The sequence below is a fragment of the Heteronotia binoei genome, chromosome 14 (genome assembly GCF_032191835.1).
Source record: "Heteronotia binoei isolate CCM8104 ecotype False Entrance Well chromosome 14, APGP_CSIRO_Hbin_v1, whole genome shotgun sequence".
In the NCBI taxonomy this organism is placed as follows: Eukaryota; Metazoa; Chordata; class Lepidosauria; order Squamata; family Gekkonidae; genus Heteronotia; species Heteronotia binoei.
In genome coordinates this window covers 12226483-12245099 of record NC_083236.1, presented here as the reverse complement: position 1 = coordinate 12245099, position 18617 = coordinate 12226483, and the positions used below count along the sequence as shown (strand labels likewise).

The 18617-nt window shown below is 48.0% G+C and overlaps 1 protein-coding gene across 1 annotated transcript in view; it reads left to right on the top strand.

The window, feature by feature from the left end:
- The window catches only part of DTD1 (D-aminoacyl-tRNA deacylase 1), a 34371-nt gene extending 18888 nt beyond the window's left edge, over window positions 1-15483 (top strand). Inside the window, exons 5-6 of the mRNA XM_060254099.1 lie at window positions 1352-1527; window positions 14046-15483. Coding sequence (XP_060110082.1) covers window positions 1352-1507 — 156 coding nt within the window. The 3' untranslated portion in view covers window positions 1508-1527; window positions 14046-15483. The remainder of the gene's footprint in view (window positions 1-1351; window positions 1528-14045) is intronic.
- Window positions 15484-18617: the final 3134 nt, after the last annotated feature.

Genomic DNA, 18617 nt, shown 5'->3' with positions numbered 1-18617 from the left:
CTTTTTACAAAGGGTGACTGACACCCAAGGTTTCTTAGGAATGCAGGACCATGTAGCAATTGTGTCATTCCAAGGGAATAGAGCGAAAAGATGTGGCATTCACCGTCTTCATCCTGAATCAGCGTGCCCATATTCCTTCAAAATGTGGGTTTTTGTTTCTGATGGTAGGCCAGTATATTTGATCTCTACCAACTTGAAAAGGGATTGTTTGGAAATGGAGTTTAGCAAAGTTGTGAAGAAAAATACAACAATCGTTGCGGTGGATCAACAAAATGTGGTGGCTCAGTAGTTCTCGTGGGTTGACCATGTAGAAAGCTCCGTTCGTAGTGGGAAGCCATTCAGATCATAATTTAGAACTTGATTGCTGCAGCGTCTCAGAAATTCAGTAGTAATGGTAATTCTGTTCGCTAAGGATGACTTAATGCTAAGCATACTTGCATGGAAGTTTAGGTCATGTCATTGGAACTTTTGCCTAAGGAACAGAGTCACTGGATAGCTTAGTGGTAAAACCTGTGCTTGGATAAGATTCCTGACATCTCTTTGTCTGAAATCCTTTACCGAGATGTCAGGGAGGCTGTAACATGCTGGGGGAGTGGAGGGGATGTTCTCAGTTCCCAGCTAGGAAACTTTATTTCTTTGCTGGGCCTTGATAGAAGCAGGAAGTATTACGTCTGCAAAATTAGAATCATCCACATGACTGAATGGTTAACAACAACAACATGGGAATTACACAAAATGTGTATCTTTAATTCAGTTAAAGTGCATGCCATTAATGTTTGATGTGGACGTTTAAAATAAATAAACCATATTATATATGAGCCTTGAGCATATTGTCCTGATAACGTGGTTTCTGGAAGCATGGAGATTCCTATCCCCTTTTGCTATTTCATATTGGCAGACTTAAGGCACAGTCTTGTCAAAGTCAAGTACTCTTTTTGGCTGATCTCCTTGGACGCATGGGGGCTTTTTAATGTTTTCCGCTTACCCTGATGGGGCTTTTGAAGTGCTCGATTTTGGCCAGGTTGCTGCCTTTCTAATTTTTGTACCTTTATTGTTAGAAATATTCCTAGTATTGCATGCAGTTTTGTTCCTTAAAATAAATGCAAGCATTAGTAAAGAAGGAAAAAGCATGCTTTTGGTAACATTCCAAAAAGACGTGATGGTGTGGGATTCACGTACAATGGAGGGGGATGTTTGTAGCAAAGAAGCAGCTTTCCAAGTATAATCATGTATTCAACAGTGTCTCTCCAGCCCAACTTCATCTTTGCAATTAAGGCTATTGCCATAGTTCTTATACCTCTTTATTATGTGCATGAGAAACTGTTCTTCCCCTCTTTTTCTTTACAAATAGCTGGCAAAACTCGAGAAACAGCAACAGAGGAAGGAGAAGACCAGAACGAAGGTGCCCTCTGAATCAAGCAGAGAGAGGAACATTCCTAGAAGTAAAAATGATCCCAGTGCCAGCAGTGGAGCGGAGGGGGATGTGTCTTCAGAAAGAGAACCTTAGATGACCAAAAAGAGGGGCAGGTATGGACTCCTGGAGTTTCAGCTAACCGCTTAAACTTCTGTGCATGATTCCGGGCCGGGTGAAGAAAAAGTTACAGACTTCGTAGTCACAAACTTTTATAGACCTTTCCTTTCTTTGCCTACTGCTAAATTTAAGAGAAATTTAATAAGAAATAATTTAAGAGAAAAAATTCATTACAGGAAATGTTGTCCTTTAGGGGGGTAGACAAGACCTCCAGAGAACAGATCTGCCTGCTTCTTTCCACTGCATTGTAATTTGGTAGACCTGGCCTCTAGAGAAAAGGTCTAGCCACCCCTTTCCTCTATATTGGTAGACCTGGCCTTGGACTGTCACCCTGCACTGAGCTTTAGAAAATATCCCAGCACTGTGGGGGGAGGAACGAACTCTTGCAGTCTACTTTGGTGGGGGGGGGGGGTTAGTGAAATATGACAACCAAACATTACAGGTCAACTATAAAAGAGGTGGAACAATCGCTGTCAGAACCCTGCCTAACATAACAAACAGGAAGTTACTTAAATGATATCAACCTGCCCAAACCACTTGTTTATTCAGCTATTTATATCCCACATTTTCCTGACTTAAGGCAAGTTACAAATCATACTATGGGGTAAAAAAAACCCTCCTCATTTCCCCCCAGCTCCGTTATAGCCTATGGGAACTATTATAGTCAATGGGCCCCATAGGCTATAATGGAGAATCGATCCAGGGGTGTCTGGGGCTTTGGTAGGGGCTTTTTTTTTTGAGGTAGAGGCACCAGATTTTCAGTATAGCTGTTGGCGCCTCACCTCAACCCCACTCCACCCCCAGGTTTCAAAAGAATTGGACCAGGAGGCCCAGTTGTGTGAGCACCAGTACCCACATCCTCCATTGTTTCCAGCAGAAGGGGAAATGCCTTCTAGTGGGCTGAGCTAAAAATCCTTGTGCTGCCAAATAAAATTTTTCACACCGGTGCCTCCTAGCACAGTGTACAGGGGACTTTGGTTGGTAGACCACTGGAATTTGTAGGGGTGCAACGGACCATACAAGATGAACATTAGCCTACCCCTGGTGGAGTCAGCTGTGACTTTCTCACACTGGTCTCTCCTGCTATCTCTTCTCTTTCGCCGGTTTGCTGTCCCTCTACCAGATTGTCTCGCTGACCTTCTCCGCATCTCATTCAAGCTTCTAGCCCAGAAGTCTCCAACCTTTTTGAGCCTTTAAAGCACCTTTGAAATGCTGACGCAGCATGGTGGGCTTAGCCACAAAGTGGCTACTGCAGGAATTGGAGCTAGCTACAATACGGTTGCCCCAGCTTACCTTGTGCTGCGGCGGCAGCTGCTGCCAAAACAATGTTTTTAAAACCTTCACAGCCAATCAGATCTCTAGTGGCCAATCAGAAGTCTTGCTGGGCAGACGCCCCACCTGGCCCAGCCTACTTTCTAAAAACACTTGGTGGGCACCAGAAGAGGCACTTGTGGGCACCTTGGCACTCACGGGTACCATGTCAGGGACCCTTGTTCTGGCCTTTATTAGAATGTTCTCTGAATCCAACCATTTCTTAGCTGCCCTTGTGCCCATCTTGAGGCAAAATTAATTTCCTGGACTTCCTGCTATCCTAGCAATGTGATGGAGTGAAATAAATGGGGAGTTCTACATTCTTGATTGTGGCAATCATTTTGTGGCAATCATGTCTGACTTCTTTGCAGTTTTTACGGGGGAAGTCCGGGACTGTATAATCAAACCTATCCTGTCTAACCTTTTACAAGCCTAGTTGCAAAGTACCTTTTAACAATCATGGAGCAAAAAATTATCTCTCCTTCTTGATTTTTTGACTGCTTTTTATAACTGAAGCTCTCCGTAAATTTGCCGTGCTGTACTTTTTATTTGCATGCCAATAAAGGGATTTGGCTTTGGACTGAGTTGGGAGGCCCAGTCTGTGGACAGACCATCATCCCTCCCCCACAACTAAGGTTATTTTTCTCCACCACTAGGCCAGGAACTCTCAACTGGGGACATACAGCCCATTCTGCACACTTCGGCCCCTTTCAGAACTTTTTGAGGCAGAAGGGCCTTTGAGACGTGAGGATCTTAGTAGCCCTTTCTCCTCACTTGCCATGGCTTTTGAGTTGTCATGTTTTGTATAATATTTTTATTCTGCTCAACCTGTGCTATGGCCCAAATCTTATCTATTTTCTCCGAGGCCCTTGAAATCAGGGGCATGCAGCATGTAGAAGTCCCCACTGGGTTAGAAAGAATGCCATTCTTTGGCCTTGGGAGGCATGCAAATATGAAGAAGATGAAGATATTGGATTTAAATCCCGCCCTCCACTCTGAAGAGTCTCAGAGCGGCTCACAATCTCCTTTACCTTCCTCCCCCACAACAGACACCCTGTGAGGTAGATGAAGATATTGAATTTATATCCCTCCCTCCACTCCAAAGAGTCTCAGAGCGGCTCACAATCTCCTTTCCCTTCCTCCCCCACAACAGACACCCTGTGAGGTAAATGAAGATATTGAATTTATATCCCTCCCTCCACTCCAAAGAGTCTCAGAGCGGCTCACAATCTCCTTTCCCTTCCTCCCCCACAACAGACACCCTGTGGGGTAGATGAAGATATTGGATTTATATCCCGCCCTCCACTCCGAAGAGTCTCAGAGCGGCTCACAATCTCCTTTACCTTCCTCCCCCACAACAGACACCCTGTGAGGTAGATGAAGATATTGGATTTATATCCTGCCCTCCACTCCGAAGAGTCTCAGAGCAGCTCACAATCTCTTTTCCCTTCCTCCCCCACAACAGACACCCGGTGAGGTGGGTGGGGCTGGAGAGGCCTCTCACAGCGGCTGCCCTTTCAAGGACAACCTCTGCCAGAGCTATGGCTGACTCAAGGCCATGCCAGCAGGTGCAAGTGGAGGAGTGGGGAATCAAACCCGATTCTCCCAGAGAAGAGTCCGCGCACTTAACCACTACACCAAACCGGCTCTCCGAAGAGATGAAGAGAATTAAAGGTTGAGGTTGGGGTCCCCAACCTTTTTGAGCCTGTAGAATTCTGGGACAGCATGGCGGAGCCAGCCACACAATGATTGCCGCAGCTTAACTTCAGGCACACAGTGTAAATCCTTGTGTGGTGGTGGCAGCTGCTACCAAAGCAATCTTTTAAAAAAATTGCACATCCGGTCAGAAGCCTTACTGCGCCCCCAGCTGGTTCCTAAAACCACTGGATGCCAGCAGTGTTCCCTCTAAGTTATGCGCAGGAGTGGATTCTCATTAACGCAGGAACCCCTGCTCAGCAGCAGTCCAGAGCTGCACGTGATCTTGCACTACCCATTGCCCATTTAAAGACTCCAGCAATTACATTCTGCTCAGGATGTGATCTGCTCTGCTTAGCAGGGGCAGAAATTAGGAGAAACATTGCTTGGTGGGTGCCAGAAAAGGTGTCGGTGTGTGCTGTGGCACCTGTGGGCACCATTGTGGGAACCCCTGGGTAAGGACTGCAGCATTCCCAGGGTTGTTAAGGCATGCAGCAGTCTGGTAAAAACCTCAGCTGACTTGGGGGGGGGGGTGACATAAGCTTTATGCTGGGGCTTGAATCTCTGTGATTGCTTTGTTGTGGTTGATTCCTCTGGGTGTTGTGTGGCAGCTGAAGCAGTCTGGAGGCTGATGGGCTAGCCTGTGAGTTGGCACATCTCCTGTTTGAGTCTCACCTCTGCCTTGATACCACAAGAAGAAGAAGAAGAAGAAGGAGGAGGAAGAGGAAGAGGATATTGGATTTATATCCCGCCCTCCACTCCGAAGAGTCTCAGAGCGGCTCACAATCTCCTTTACCTTCCTCCCCCACAACAGTCACCCTGTGAGGTGGGTGGGGCTGGAGAGGGCTCTCACAGCAGCTGCCCTTTCAAGGACAACCTCTGCCAGAGCTATGGCTGACCCAAGGCCATGCTAGCAGGTGCAAGTGGAGGAGTGGGGAATCAAACCCGGTTCTCCCAGATAAGAGTCTGCACACTTAACCACTACATAAACCGGCTCTAGGTAGCCTCAGCTGAGGCAGAGCAGCCTACCCATCCCCAGATTGCACGATGCTCTTGTTCAGATGGGTGTAAGGGCAATGGAGGTTCAGTCTCTCCATGGCAGAGACTCAGAGAAGCATAATAGAGCCAATGTGGTGGTGTGGTTAAGAGTGTCCAACTAGGACCTGGGAGAGCCAGGTTCCTATCTCCACTCATGGAAGCTTCCTGGGTGATCTTGGGCCAAGCACAGCCTCTCACCCTAACCTACCTCACAGGGTTGTTGTGAGAATAAAATGGAGGAGGATGGGGAGAATGATGTAAGTGGTCTTCAGTCCCCTCTGGAGAAAAGTGGAGTATAAATGAAGCAAATAAAAAAAAATACTTCCAGTGAGCAAAGTTTTGCACCCTCCCCCATGTAAAAACTCCCTGCGAATTGAAATTAGTATGTCAGGGAGAAAGGCTTCAGCATCGCCCATTGCCTGCTGTACTAGTTCTCTGCTTATCGAGAATTACTCATGATGGGGATTTCTGAAAAATACCAGAATTTCTTCCCCTGAGGTGTGAAGCGGTACAGCCCCCGTTATTGCCTCTGCAGGGCTGCCTCATTCCAGCCGACTGGAGTAAGGCCCGAGAGAAGCTCCATTCTGATGATGCTCCAAATGAACTGCGCGTCCTCCTTCCCTTTTCATTGCTGCCCCCGTTCCAGTTTTCTGTTCGTGGCTTGGCCTGGTACCTCAAGTGTGCTTCCCATCAGACCAGGGTCAGAAACCCCAGGCCTGGTTCCCACAGACCTGCTCTGCAAGCCGCCTGCTGGGACAAGAGTCTCTTGCGTCACTGGAGGGGAGCACCCCCTTCAGCAGAACAGACCTGTGGACTCCAACGCGGGTTTTAAAGCAGCCTTCATTCTGTTGGGCAGAAAAACCGACAGTATGGGATCACAGTTCCTGGTTAGGCAATACAAAAACTAAAACTGTGATGTACAGGCTAACAGTGTTTAATAAAAGTTTTTAAAAGGCACGTAAATATACTAGATGCATTTTAAAGAAGTATAACTCTACAATATGGTCCATTCACAATGAGCACCCAGGTAGAAACTCATTTCGTCATATCCAAAGATTTCCTCAGGAGTATCTGGAGTATTCCTCTTAGTGCAATTTCATTATTAATGCTTCCTGCAGTGTCTTAGCTGAAGTTTTTTCCTGAAGTTTCTTCAAAGCTTCTTATCCTCTCAGCATCACTTAAGTGTTAATATTCATAATGAGGGCAAGCCAGTCACTAAACTTCTTTTTAACCAGGTGCAAAAGCCTTCTGGAATTTTGCTGGCAAAACGCTCTCTGCACTGTTTCTAATAAGAGCAAGCCGTTCTTTTTGATGGCATAAAGCTCTCTCTTTGTAGCAAGCCAGACAGTCTCTTTCCTTACCAGATGCACAAGGCTTCTGAATTTTCTGGCTAAATGCTCTCTACAATTTTGTCAAGCAAGCCATTCCTGATTGACGGTCTTAATGCTCTCAATATCACTTAAGTGTGTGATTCTGGAGCTAGCTGGTCCAAAACTCTTTTCTAGCCAAATGTAAAAGCCTTCTGACTTTTGCTAGCAAAGCTCTTTACCATAATGCAAAATGGATGCATATGAATGCTCAACTGCGGTTAAAATATAATGGTTAGGCTTGATTTTCATGACCAGAAATCAGCTCTGGTGCATGGCAAGGGTAGCAGACTTTCCGATCAGTCACTGTTCAAACAAAGTTGTCATCTAACTGCTCTGTTGGGCTGCCGGATCGATGCCTTTTCAAGCCTCCGGTGATGTACAGAAGGGGGGGGGGGGTGAACAGTTCCGTTCCCATCTTTGTGGGCAAAAGCATTGATCTAGCCACATGGTGGTGCGATTGAGCAACCCCTTCACTGTGCGATCAACTTGCTTGTCAGGCAGAGAGAAACTATTTCTGGTTCTCTCGGGGTGAAGCTGCTCTCTCTCAAAATGACTCACTGAACATTTTGTACAATTTTCCCAACTGAGTTCAATGATGGTTTCATACAATTCTGTAGGGAAGCCATTCAATCAAGCCACTTTCCAGGCATTCATTTTGAAAATTGCTTTGACTCTCTTGCCTCCCACAAGGAAGGCATTTAAGACTCACACGTTGGGCAGCCATAACATTCCAGCTAATTCATTTTCAAGTTGTCCAGTGGAAGCTTTTGGAACAAAGGCAGAGGAAAGGGGGGAAAACCCCAGGCATGCAGAAGAAAAGCAAAGAGAAGCCATAAAATATAGATTCTCCATTATAATAGGAGACATATGATATTTCCAAAGAAATGCTAATTCCTTACCAAAAAAAGTGATTCTGAGAATTAGTTCTTCCTTTTTTACAATCAGGGATTTGAAGTCTTTTGCAAGTTTTACTCCAATTGCTAGTCTGCCAGTCGTGATGCATCATTTAGTATGGAATTTGTTGCCCTTTAATAATAAGGAGGGGAGGGATGGTGGCTCAGTGGTAGAGCATCTGCTTGGGAAGCAGAAGGTCCCAGGTTCAATCCCTGGCATCTCCAAAAAAGGGCCCAGGCAAATAGGTGTGAAAAACCTCAGCTTGAGACCCTGGAGAGACACAGGGAGGGACGGTGGCTCAGTGGTAGAGCATCTGCTTGGGAAGCAGAAGGTCCCGGGTTCAATCCTTGGCATCTCCAAAAAAGGGTCCAGGCAAATAGGTGTGAACATAAGAACATAAGAGAAGCCATGTTAGATCAGGCCAATGGCCCATCCAGTCCAACATTCTGTGTCACACAGCAGCCAAATATATATATATATACACACACACACACACTGTGGCTAATAGCCACTGATGGACCTCTGCTCCATATTTTTATCTAACCCCTTCTTGAAGGTGGCTATGCTTGTGGACGCCACCACCTCCTGTGGCAGTGAATTCCACATGTTAATCACCCTTTGGGTGAAGAAGTACTTCCTTTTATCCGTTTTAACCTGTCTGCTCAGCAATTTCATCGAATGCCCACGAGTTCTTGTATTGTGAGAAAGGGAGAAAAGTACCTCTTTCTCAACTTTCTCCATCCTATGCATTATCTTGTAAACTTCTATCATGTCACCCCTCAGTCGACGTTTCTCCAAGCTAAAGAGCCCTAAGCGTTTCAACCTTTCTTCATAGGGAAGGTGTTCCAGCCCTTTAATCATTTTAGTTGCCCTTTTCTGAACTTTCTCCAATGCTATAATATCCTTTTTGAGGTGCGGCGACCAGAACTGCACACAGTACTCCAAATGAGACCGCACCATCGATTTATACAGAGGCATTATGATACTGGCTGATTTGTTTTCAATTCCCTTCCTAATAATTCCCAGCATGGCGTTGGCCTTTTTTTATTGCAAACGCACACTGTCTTGACATTTTCAGTGAATTATCTACCATGACCCCAAGATCTCTCTCTTGGTCTGTCTCTGCCAGTTCACACTCCATCAACTTGTATTTGTAGCTGGGATTCTTGGCCCCAATGTGCATTACTTTGCACTTGGCCACATTGAACCGCATCTGCCACGTTGACGCCCACTCACCCAGCCTCAACAGATCCCTTTGGAGTTCCTCACAATCCTCTCTGGTTCTCACCACCCTGAACAATTTAGTGTCATCCGCAAATTTGGCCACTTCACTGCTCACTCCCAACTCTAAATCATTTATGAACAAGTTAAAGAGGATGGGACCCAGTACCGAGCCCTGCGGCACCCCACTGCTTACCGTCCTCCACTGCGAAGACTGCCCATTTATACTCACTCTCTGCTTCCTATTACTCAGCCAGTTTTTGATCCACAAGAGGACCTGTCCTTTTACTCCATGACTCTCAAGCTTTCTAAGGAGCCTTTGATGAGGAACTTTATCAAAAGCTTGAGACCTCAGCTTGAGACCCTGGAGAGCCACTAAAGGGGAGGGATGGTGGCTCAGTGGCAGAGCATCTGCTTGGGAAGCAGAAGGTCCCAGGTTCAATCCCCAGTATCTCCAAAAAAGGGTCCAGGCAAATAGGTGTGAAAAACCTCAGCTTGAGACCCTGGAGAGCCACTGCCAGTCTGAGAAGACAATACTGACTTTGATGGACCAAAGGTCTGATTCAGTATAAGGCAGCTTCATATGTTCAATAACCAGTGGATTGGGTGGCTTCGAAAGACCACTGGCCACGTCCTCTCCATAGTTCTTAGCCACTAGAGCTGATGGGATCCTCTGGGACCAGGGCCACACTGCCTGTGAACACCAGTTGTTGAGGGCCATGGGAGAGGAGGGTGACTGCCTTCAGTTCTTGCCCAGGGTTTCCTGGAGACATTTGCTAGGCTGCTGCTTGAAGGAGGATGCCGGATATGGAGGGATCCTTGGGTGTTCTAAAGCCCCATCGATGGCGTTCCCCAAAAATTAGCACAATGACTGACAATGTGCAGCAGTTGTGCTTTAGTACATTATCTAAACAATTTACTTAATCTAAACAATGAAAAAGGAAAAAGAAGGTATGAGGACCTCTGGGGTTCTTCTTTGCTTTGTGGCGCTAGTGAAGTCAGGAGAAATCTTACTTCCGTAGAATATTTCTGTTCTGTCTCTCCTAAAAAGGCTTTCGCAGCTTTGTTCTTGAAATCTTTGTTATCTGCAGCAGAGTTTCACATCAGTTATGTTCTCTTTCCCCTCGGTAGCTTATCTTTCCTGTGGATCATTTTGTGCAGCTTTTGGTGAAAACGAAAGCCCTCACTCTTTGCTTGGAAGATTTACAGAATCTGCATTGTGTGTCCCGAATGGCTCTGCTTCAGTTTGCCGCAGCCTTAAGCAGCCTCTGCTACTAATCAGTGGTTTCACCCCCCCCCCCCCAAGACCCCCAGAAATCCTGATCCAGACACGGCCGGTGTGAAATCAGCAGGCCTTTGGGTCCAGGGCTGCAGTTGGTGAGCACCGATTGCCACTGGGCCCTTCCTTGTGCAGGAGGAGTGTTCAGCTCACAGGAAGGGCCTGTTTGTGCCCCATGGAGTGAGAAAAGCAAAACTGAGTCTAACCATTTCTAGTGGGGCAGCAATGCTAGTTTATCACACCAAAAACGAAAAGGCACCTAAAAGGCTCAACGGATTTGCAGTGGCCAAAGCTTTTGCGAGTGGTTTCTAGGACCGGCAGCTCTGGGTTGGGAAATAGCCCAGAGGTTTTGGGGGTGGATCCAGGAGATGGTGGAGTTTGGAGAGGATGGGGACCTCAACAAGGTACAGTGCCATAGAGTCCACCCTCCAAAGTAGCCGTTTTCTCCGACAGAACTCATCTCGGTCACCTGGAGATCAGACAGAAAAGCAGGAGATCTCCAGGCCCCAACTAGAGGGTGGCAATACTAGTGCTGGCCACCGCTTGCTTTGTCACAAACTTGACAAAGAACACCCTTGGCCAAGAACACCCTCCTGCTTCATCAGGGGGAGTCACAGAAACCTTTGTTGAAGCTACCTATTGACAGTACTGCATGAATTTTTCTGTTAGGGAGAAAGGCAGTTACGAAATATTTTAAATGAAGAAATAACAAACGAGTGTGCCTGGGTTCCCTGGCCAGTGAAGAGCTAATACCTCGGACTGTTAGCTTTTCCCATAAAAACATAAGAACATAAGAGAAGCCATGTTGGATGGGCCATCCACTCAAACACTCAGTGGCCAAAAATTTATTTATATATATATATATATATATATATATATATATATAATACACACACACACACACACACACATATATATATATATACATACTGTGGCTAATAGCCACTGATGGACCTCTGCTCCATATTTTTATCTAACCCTCCTCTTGAAGCTGGCTATGCTTGTAGCCGCCGCCACCTCCTGTGGCAGTGAATTCCACATTAATCACTCTTTGGGTGAAGAAGTACCTCCTTTTATCCATTCTAACCCAACTGCTCAGCAATTTCATTGAATACCCATTAGTTCTTGTATTGTGAGAAAGGGAGAAAAGGACTTCTTTCTCTACCTTCTCCATTCCATGCATAATCTCGTAAACCTCTATCATGTCACCCTGCAGTTGACGTTTCTCCAAGCTAAAGAGCCCCAAGTGTTTCAACCTTTCTTCATAGGGAAAGTGTTCCAACCCTTTCATCATTCTAGTTGCCCTTTTCTGCACCTTTTCCAATGCTATATCCTTTTTGAGGTGCGGTGACCAGAATTGCACACAGTATTCCAAATGAAACCTGCCAGCACATGTTGACCGGGACAGTTTAGATCATTGTGTCAGCTGTGCATGGGTGGGAAGAGTGCCTGGCTTTGATCCTCAACATTCATGCCCATAATCAAGGTGGACTAGTGGCTGCATGTGAAACCTCCAGCACACGTAGCTGCAAATTATTATCCAGCATAAAATCAAGAAACCGTCTGACACAGGCCTCAGTAGGCTGCGGCGGTTGTTTTTACAGACGTTTTGTCCACCTGCTTCTGTACGGCTTGCCTGGTGAGGTCGGGACACCTCCTACTTTTCTGGCATTTTGCAATCTAGGCAAAACTTAATTATTCCGGGGGTGGCATTTTCCCAACAGTGTTAGGACACAGTGGTTCAGGAAGATGCTTTAATAAAGGGAAAGGGATAGTGGACTGTACTATTGTGCGTAATACTACTATCCGTTCTTGTATGATTTAAGAATATAAGAAGAGGCCTGCTGGATCAGACCAGCGAGGGTCCATCTAGCCCAGCCTCCTGTCTCATACAGTGGCCAACTGGACAGCCAACATTAGGGAAAGGCCTCAGCCTCTTATGTCCAGTTGCTGGCCGTCCAGAGGAGTCAGTTGGCCACAGTGTGAGACAGGAGGCTGGCTCTTCTGATGTCCTTAAATCATTCAGCTCCTGTGAGTTCAGCAGGCTGCTCTTCGGTATTCAGTGCCTAAAAGGGGTGCCGCCTTCCCACCTGCTCCGTTGAGCCTTTTCCATCCTGATTCCCAACTGGCAACTTCCCTGCCTTAACCTGCTCCTTTGCTGTGACTTCTTCTCCCACCGAGTTCAAACACCCCATTCTCCCCCCCCCCCCATTTTTAAAAAAATAATCTCTCTTGATCCATTCTTGCCATCAACGCCTTGCTTCTTCCCTTTGCCTCTGCCTCTGGCTCCTGCTGTTCTCTTCCGATGCCTCGGTTTTCTCTCTTCCAAGTCCCCTCGCCATCTGGCTTCCTCATTCCTCTGCTGCTGAAATGCCCTTTCCTCAAATTGCAGAGGCTCTTCTTATTTTCTCTTCCTCCTCGACCTGAGGCCACGGACCACCCTTTTCTGCACAGCTTCCTCTGTCTTTTAGGCTTCCATGGCACTACTACTCCCTGGCTCTCCTCCTGCTGGTCAGACTGCTCATTTGCTTCCTTGCAGGTGGGGGACCTTTCCCCTTGGCCTTCTCCTCCCATTATTGACCTGTTCTTGGACTCCTGCGATGGAGTCTCTCCCTGAAGAAAAAGACAATGCCAAGTTGGAAGGGTTTGGATGCACCTTACAGCTGTGGTTCCCAAAACATGGACCAGAAGACACTAGTGTGCCTGGAAGAATTTGGAAACTCCCTCAGTTTTGTGTCCTTTGGAGCAGGCATGCCCCTTGCTGCATTGATCTCTTCCTTTCCTCTCACCCCTATAACATCCATGGCTCCATCCTGAAACATGCAGCCGTCTGCCCTACCACTACTGGTGGGCGTGGGGGAATCCCAGGAGCATCACAGTTTTTACCTCAAGAACACAGTCCGGTCCCTGGCTGACTAAGCAAAGGGAAGGGGTCAGACTGCTGAGAGGAGCCCTCACCTCAGCTACTGCACAGCCGCAACAAGGCAACTGGAGAGCCAGTTTGGTGTAGTGGTTGTGCGCGGACTCTTCTGGGAGAACCGGGTTTGATTCCCCACTCCTCCACTTGCACCTGCTAGCATGGCCTTGGGTCAGCCATAGCTCTGGCAGAGGTTGTCCTTGAAAGGGCAGCTGCTGGGAGAGCCCTCTCCAGCCCCACCCACCTCACAGGGTGTCTGTTGTGGGAGAGGAAGGTAAAGGAGATAGTAAGCCACTCTGAGACTCTGTCCTTGAAAGGGCAGCTGTTGTGAGAGCCCTTTCCAGCCCCACCCACCTCACAGGGTGTCTGCTGTGGGGGAGGAAGGTGAAGGAGATTGTAAGCCGCTCTGAGTATCTGATTCAGAGAGAAGGGCGGGGTATAAATCTGCAATTCTTCTTCTTTCCCCCTTGCACAGGGAAGGGAGTGGCCAAGAAAATCTGCACATAGCCTTTTAACATATGAAAGCCTCTCGCTTGGAGCCAGAAGAAAGAGCTGCATGCCCAATTAAACACTTGGGAAGTCCTGGGCTGCTTGCTCCTTAGGAACATGAGGCTATTCCCAAAGGCCGACCAAGCTTTAAACCAGCATTCCAATGACACTCTTCCCCTGGGATCGATCCCTGTCCTCCTTCCCGCTGTGACAGTTGAAATCAATAAGAACCTCCAATAGTATTGTTTGTTCTGGAAAGGCAGCCTTCTAGATCATGTGATTGTCCTGTTCTTTTGACAGGTAGAAGCTCCATAACAGGCTGCTGGTGACCTTCAGTGCTCATTAGCGGATGACACCCAATTCCTATCCCAAAATATCTGAGGCAGAAAGCAAGAGAGAAACGGGAAGTTCAGGACAACGTCACGTTGTCTTCACAGCCGACCAACCAACCAAAGGAATCTTGCCTGTATCCATTGCTAACGCATTTAAAAGTGGAGGTGGTAAATCATAACTTTTCTGTTTCTTTGGATCAACTCTTACCTTGCCATAGGGGTCACTTCTGCACGGTGGCTCCCCGCATCAGTGGGGAGTAACTGCATCGTCTGCCTGCCCCACTCAGGTCATGAAACGTCCTTGTCCTGCTGAGTGTCTGCCCTGCTCATCCCGTGAATCCTTTGCCATCCTGCAGAGCTTGGAACTGGGGGAAGGGGGGGGGGGAATCATGCTTGAAATCTCACCATAGAAACAGTCCCTTTCTCAGGCCCGAGGGGCGGAGGAGCCCGTGGCTCACATGATCCCCTGGTTTCCGAGCTACTTCATGGAGTTTGGAAGTACACCATTACCCTGATGAGCTCCAGTCCTCTTCCTGGTTTTGGAGTTGTGGTGTGTGTGTGTGGGGGGGATTGTCCTGAAACCTTTGTGCTGATCTTTGAGGTCCCTTCTGAGTGCCTCTGAAAACCAGCAAAGTGTCAAAAACAGCACACCACTCCTCTCTTACACACAGATTGGGGGGCTCTGCCCTGCATGGATATTTGGCTGGTCATTTGTGGATCCCTCATTCCTGGTCACCAATGGGATTCGGGTGGCCTGAGGCCTGGAAACCACGCCACTGCCATTACCTAACCACCGTCCCTTTGGTCTCAGCCGGGCCCACCATTACTTTGGTGTGGTGGAAGCCTCTGCAGGCTGACTCCATGACACCTCCACAAGAATGCAGGAAGCCCCTGGCCACGTGGGAGGAGCCCCGTTGCTGCATCCCTCCCGGCAGGTGGAAGAGGAACCACAGTGTAGGCACAGGGCTTCCCACATCTCCTGAATGGTTGGGGTGAGGAGCAGTGCTGCACCAGCTCCCCAGTTGACTTCGATAAGAAGGGAAGGGCTTTTGAATACAGGCTGGAGCAGTGCTGGAACAACGGATCAGATGATCCCTTTTGATAAACTCAACTTTTTTTCCCTCGTGCTTTCACTTGAACTCAAAAAAAGCAGGCTTCTGTTTTGATGTGCAGTGTCATCTGGTGTCTCTTTTCGTAGCACTGAACACAAAACGTGTGCACATTGACTGTGTATTTCGTGTGCGTGTGTGTCTAGCTGTACGATCTTTGTGGAAAATATGTAGGCGAGGCACATCTGCCAGTTATTTATCCTGTGAACTGTGTGTGTGTGTGTCTGCGTGTTTTATGTCCTTTGAACTTTTTCAAAATGAGGAAAAAAACTTTATTAATAAAGTGTGCCTCTTGAATCTCTCTTGTGATGGATTTCTAGAGACGTTCCAGGAAAATCCAATGGGTTTTATCAGTGCAAACAATGTGAGGTGCCAGAATTGCCTGGAGAAGTGCCTTGCAATCAGCCTCTTGACAGGTGACGGAAGTGCCCTTTGCCACATCTCTTTTGTGAGGTATGCTCAGCCCGGTCATGTGACAGGAACCATTTTGCAGGCAGCGCCCAAACAGGTGTCATTGTAGCCCTTTCAAGAGGCTTTGCTTTTTTTCCTTTTGCCAGCAAGTCACAGCCAACTTGTGGCCCGCCTGCAGGGTTTCCAAGGCAAGGAACCTCCAGAGGTGGCCGTGCCATTGCCTGCCGCTGCATCACGACCCTGCTGTTCCTTGGTGGTCTCCCATCCAAAGACTAACCAGGGCTGACTCTGCTTAGCTTCTGAGATTGGGTGAGATCAGGCTAGCCGGGGCTTTCCAGATACAGAACTTGGGTTTGAGAGGCTATTCCTCTTTAAAAGGGCTTATTGAACCACAGTTGGGTATTTGCACATCAAAATGTAATCTGGCCCCGTTCCTCAGGCACTGTGCGTCTGCTGATGTTTCTCTCCGAGCCAGCCAAGACAGTCTGGTCATCACAAGCAGGTGGTAGATCACCACTGGTTCGGCGAGCCAAGGGATTGTAGTCCCTGATGAAGAAAGAAAATGAGGTCTCTGACTGCTTGGCTGATGGGCTAATGCGCTGCAGAATTATAGAGCCGGCAAAGCAGATATTGCTTTTTTTTTAACACCGGTCTGTTACGTACGATATCCTGAGAAAAGAGCAGTCGTATTGGATTCCATTCTGGACATAGGTGGGTAAGCGGTGAGGCAGGAATATGACACAGGGCTTGTGTTTTGCACACGCTAGATATAATAATAATAATAATAATAATAATAATAATAAATTTTATTTGTACCCCGCCCTCCCCCGCCGAAGCAGGCTCAGGGCGGCTAACAACACAGTGACCAATGGTACATTAATAAATAAAACATTAATAAACAACATAGTAACCAATGGTGCGTTAATTAAAACCATTACATTAAGAACATTAAATTAAGCATTAACTTAACCTTAAAAACCAGTAAAACATTAATTAAAACAAGCTATAACATTATCATTGACGCTATTCTAGTTAGTGCTAATGGCGGATTTTCTTCGTTGTAAAATTGTACTTCAGCTGTTCATAAAAGCTAATTTAAAAAGAGTGGTCTTGCAGGCCCTGCGGAACTGATCAAGGTTCCGCAGGGCCCGCACCTCCTCTGGAAGTTGGTTCCAGAGATATGGGGCCGCAGCCGAGAAGGCCCGTGAGCGGATGTTCTGTAGTTTAACTTCTCTTAGACCATGTCCCTGAACCGTCACTCTGGTTTACAAACAAGGAGCGCTTTTACTTTTCAGCAGCGTGCCCCTGAAAAAGAGCGCACAGTTGGGACAAACGCATTTGGAAACCTGCCTCTCCCGCGGATCCCTTTGCAGAGAGCCAAGCTTGCAGCCCCCTGTGGGGAACAGGCACATGATAGCAAACGCAAGTTGGTTGCCATGCGCTGGACAGAATCACACCGATCTGTTCTGCTTGCAATGGTGCTAAGAGAGCCTCCCCCTGAGAGAAGAGTCTTTTGGGTTGCTGTGCTGGAGGCAGGCGTCCCCGCTTGATCCAGCCTCGTGTGTGGAACTTCACAAATGTTATACAAGCCCCTCCGTACGTGAGGAGCAGTTACCCCATCAACGACAACAGCCTGCACTCTTTTAATATCATAGGAACAACCAGTGAGATGCTGTGTGGAGAAGACACCAGCAGAGAGAGCTCTTCCACCCTGTAGCTGTGACCTGCCCACCATATTTCATTCTTCGGCAGAAGCGCTCTGTAGCCCGGTACGGAAGACTCGTCTGTGCATTGGTTGGACGCATAGGGAGGGAGGTGGCCACGAGCGGGCCAGGCCCCACCCCCACCTCCCCACGATTGCTGTAAATTGGCCGTGTGATGAAAATGTGTAGGGCCAGTGGGTGCACGCGCGTGCCTTTCTGTGATCGGTGGCATCGCTGATCCCAGGGAGAAAGCAAAAGCATGGACACCTGGTCCCAACGCGTGCACCGTGCAACGCAACTCCACGATCACATAAAGGCCTTGGAGGGGGGCCAGTGTGCTTATGCCTGCTCTCCTTCCCGATGTGGATGTTGTGCGGCAGGTCAGGTGGGCAAGCTAGAACTGTCCGGAACTGCACGACAGAGTCCAGTCCCAAAGAATCAAGCCAGAGTGCTGTTGACAGAGGGGTTGCCCAGAGACTGGAGTCAGAAGGTGCGAGAGTCATGCTCAAACGGGACTCGCAAAGTCAAAAGTCAGAGCTGGTCCAAGGTTGCACAGGTGAGGCAGGAGCTGTGGCCGCGGAGTGTAGCAGGGTGACTTGTTGCTTCTACAAACGAGCAGACTCCTTGAGTTGGTTTCATAGGCATCCACTAACTAGCCTTAATAGCAGCTGGCTGCTGGAGCATAACTTTGCAACTAGTCCGAGCCGTTGTCAGCAAGCAGCTGGCGAGGAGGTCAGGAGCCCTTTCTCGCAGCTCCCTTCTTAGCTGCTGCCTTGGGTGCTCAAAGGGCGGAGGTGAGCCTGGTGGACTGTGAAGGCTTAACTGAGGTTCCCCTGCTGCTTTGGGGGTGCTGAGGCAGCCGCTGATTGTGAGCCTTTCCAGCGTGCCTTTTGCCGGCTCAGAGCTGGCCACATGAAGCTCCTCTTCTCCTCCCTGCTGCTCCTGCTGCACTCCAGCTCCCAAGGAGATCCCGCTGCCACTGAGCTCTGGCTGGCCCATAACAGTGCCGGGCTTCTCTTTCTCCGGCGCTGGGGCATAATTTCCCTTCTTTTGCCTTATGGGGCACGCAAATCAGATGGTCATTCCTTTCGCCTGCACCATGTCAGAGTCTTCCCCATCATTTGCCCACCCGCAGGCAGCAAGCACATAAGCACACGGGAGCACATAAGCAAGCCAAGTTTTTAATCTGGAGCTCCCTGCCTGCCTTCTGTTATCTGCAAGGTTATAGAGTAACAGCGGTGACATATGTGAGAATGTGAGCAGGATAGCCCCATCTTGTCAGACCTGGGAAGTTACGCAGAGTCAGTCTTGGTCAGT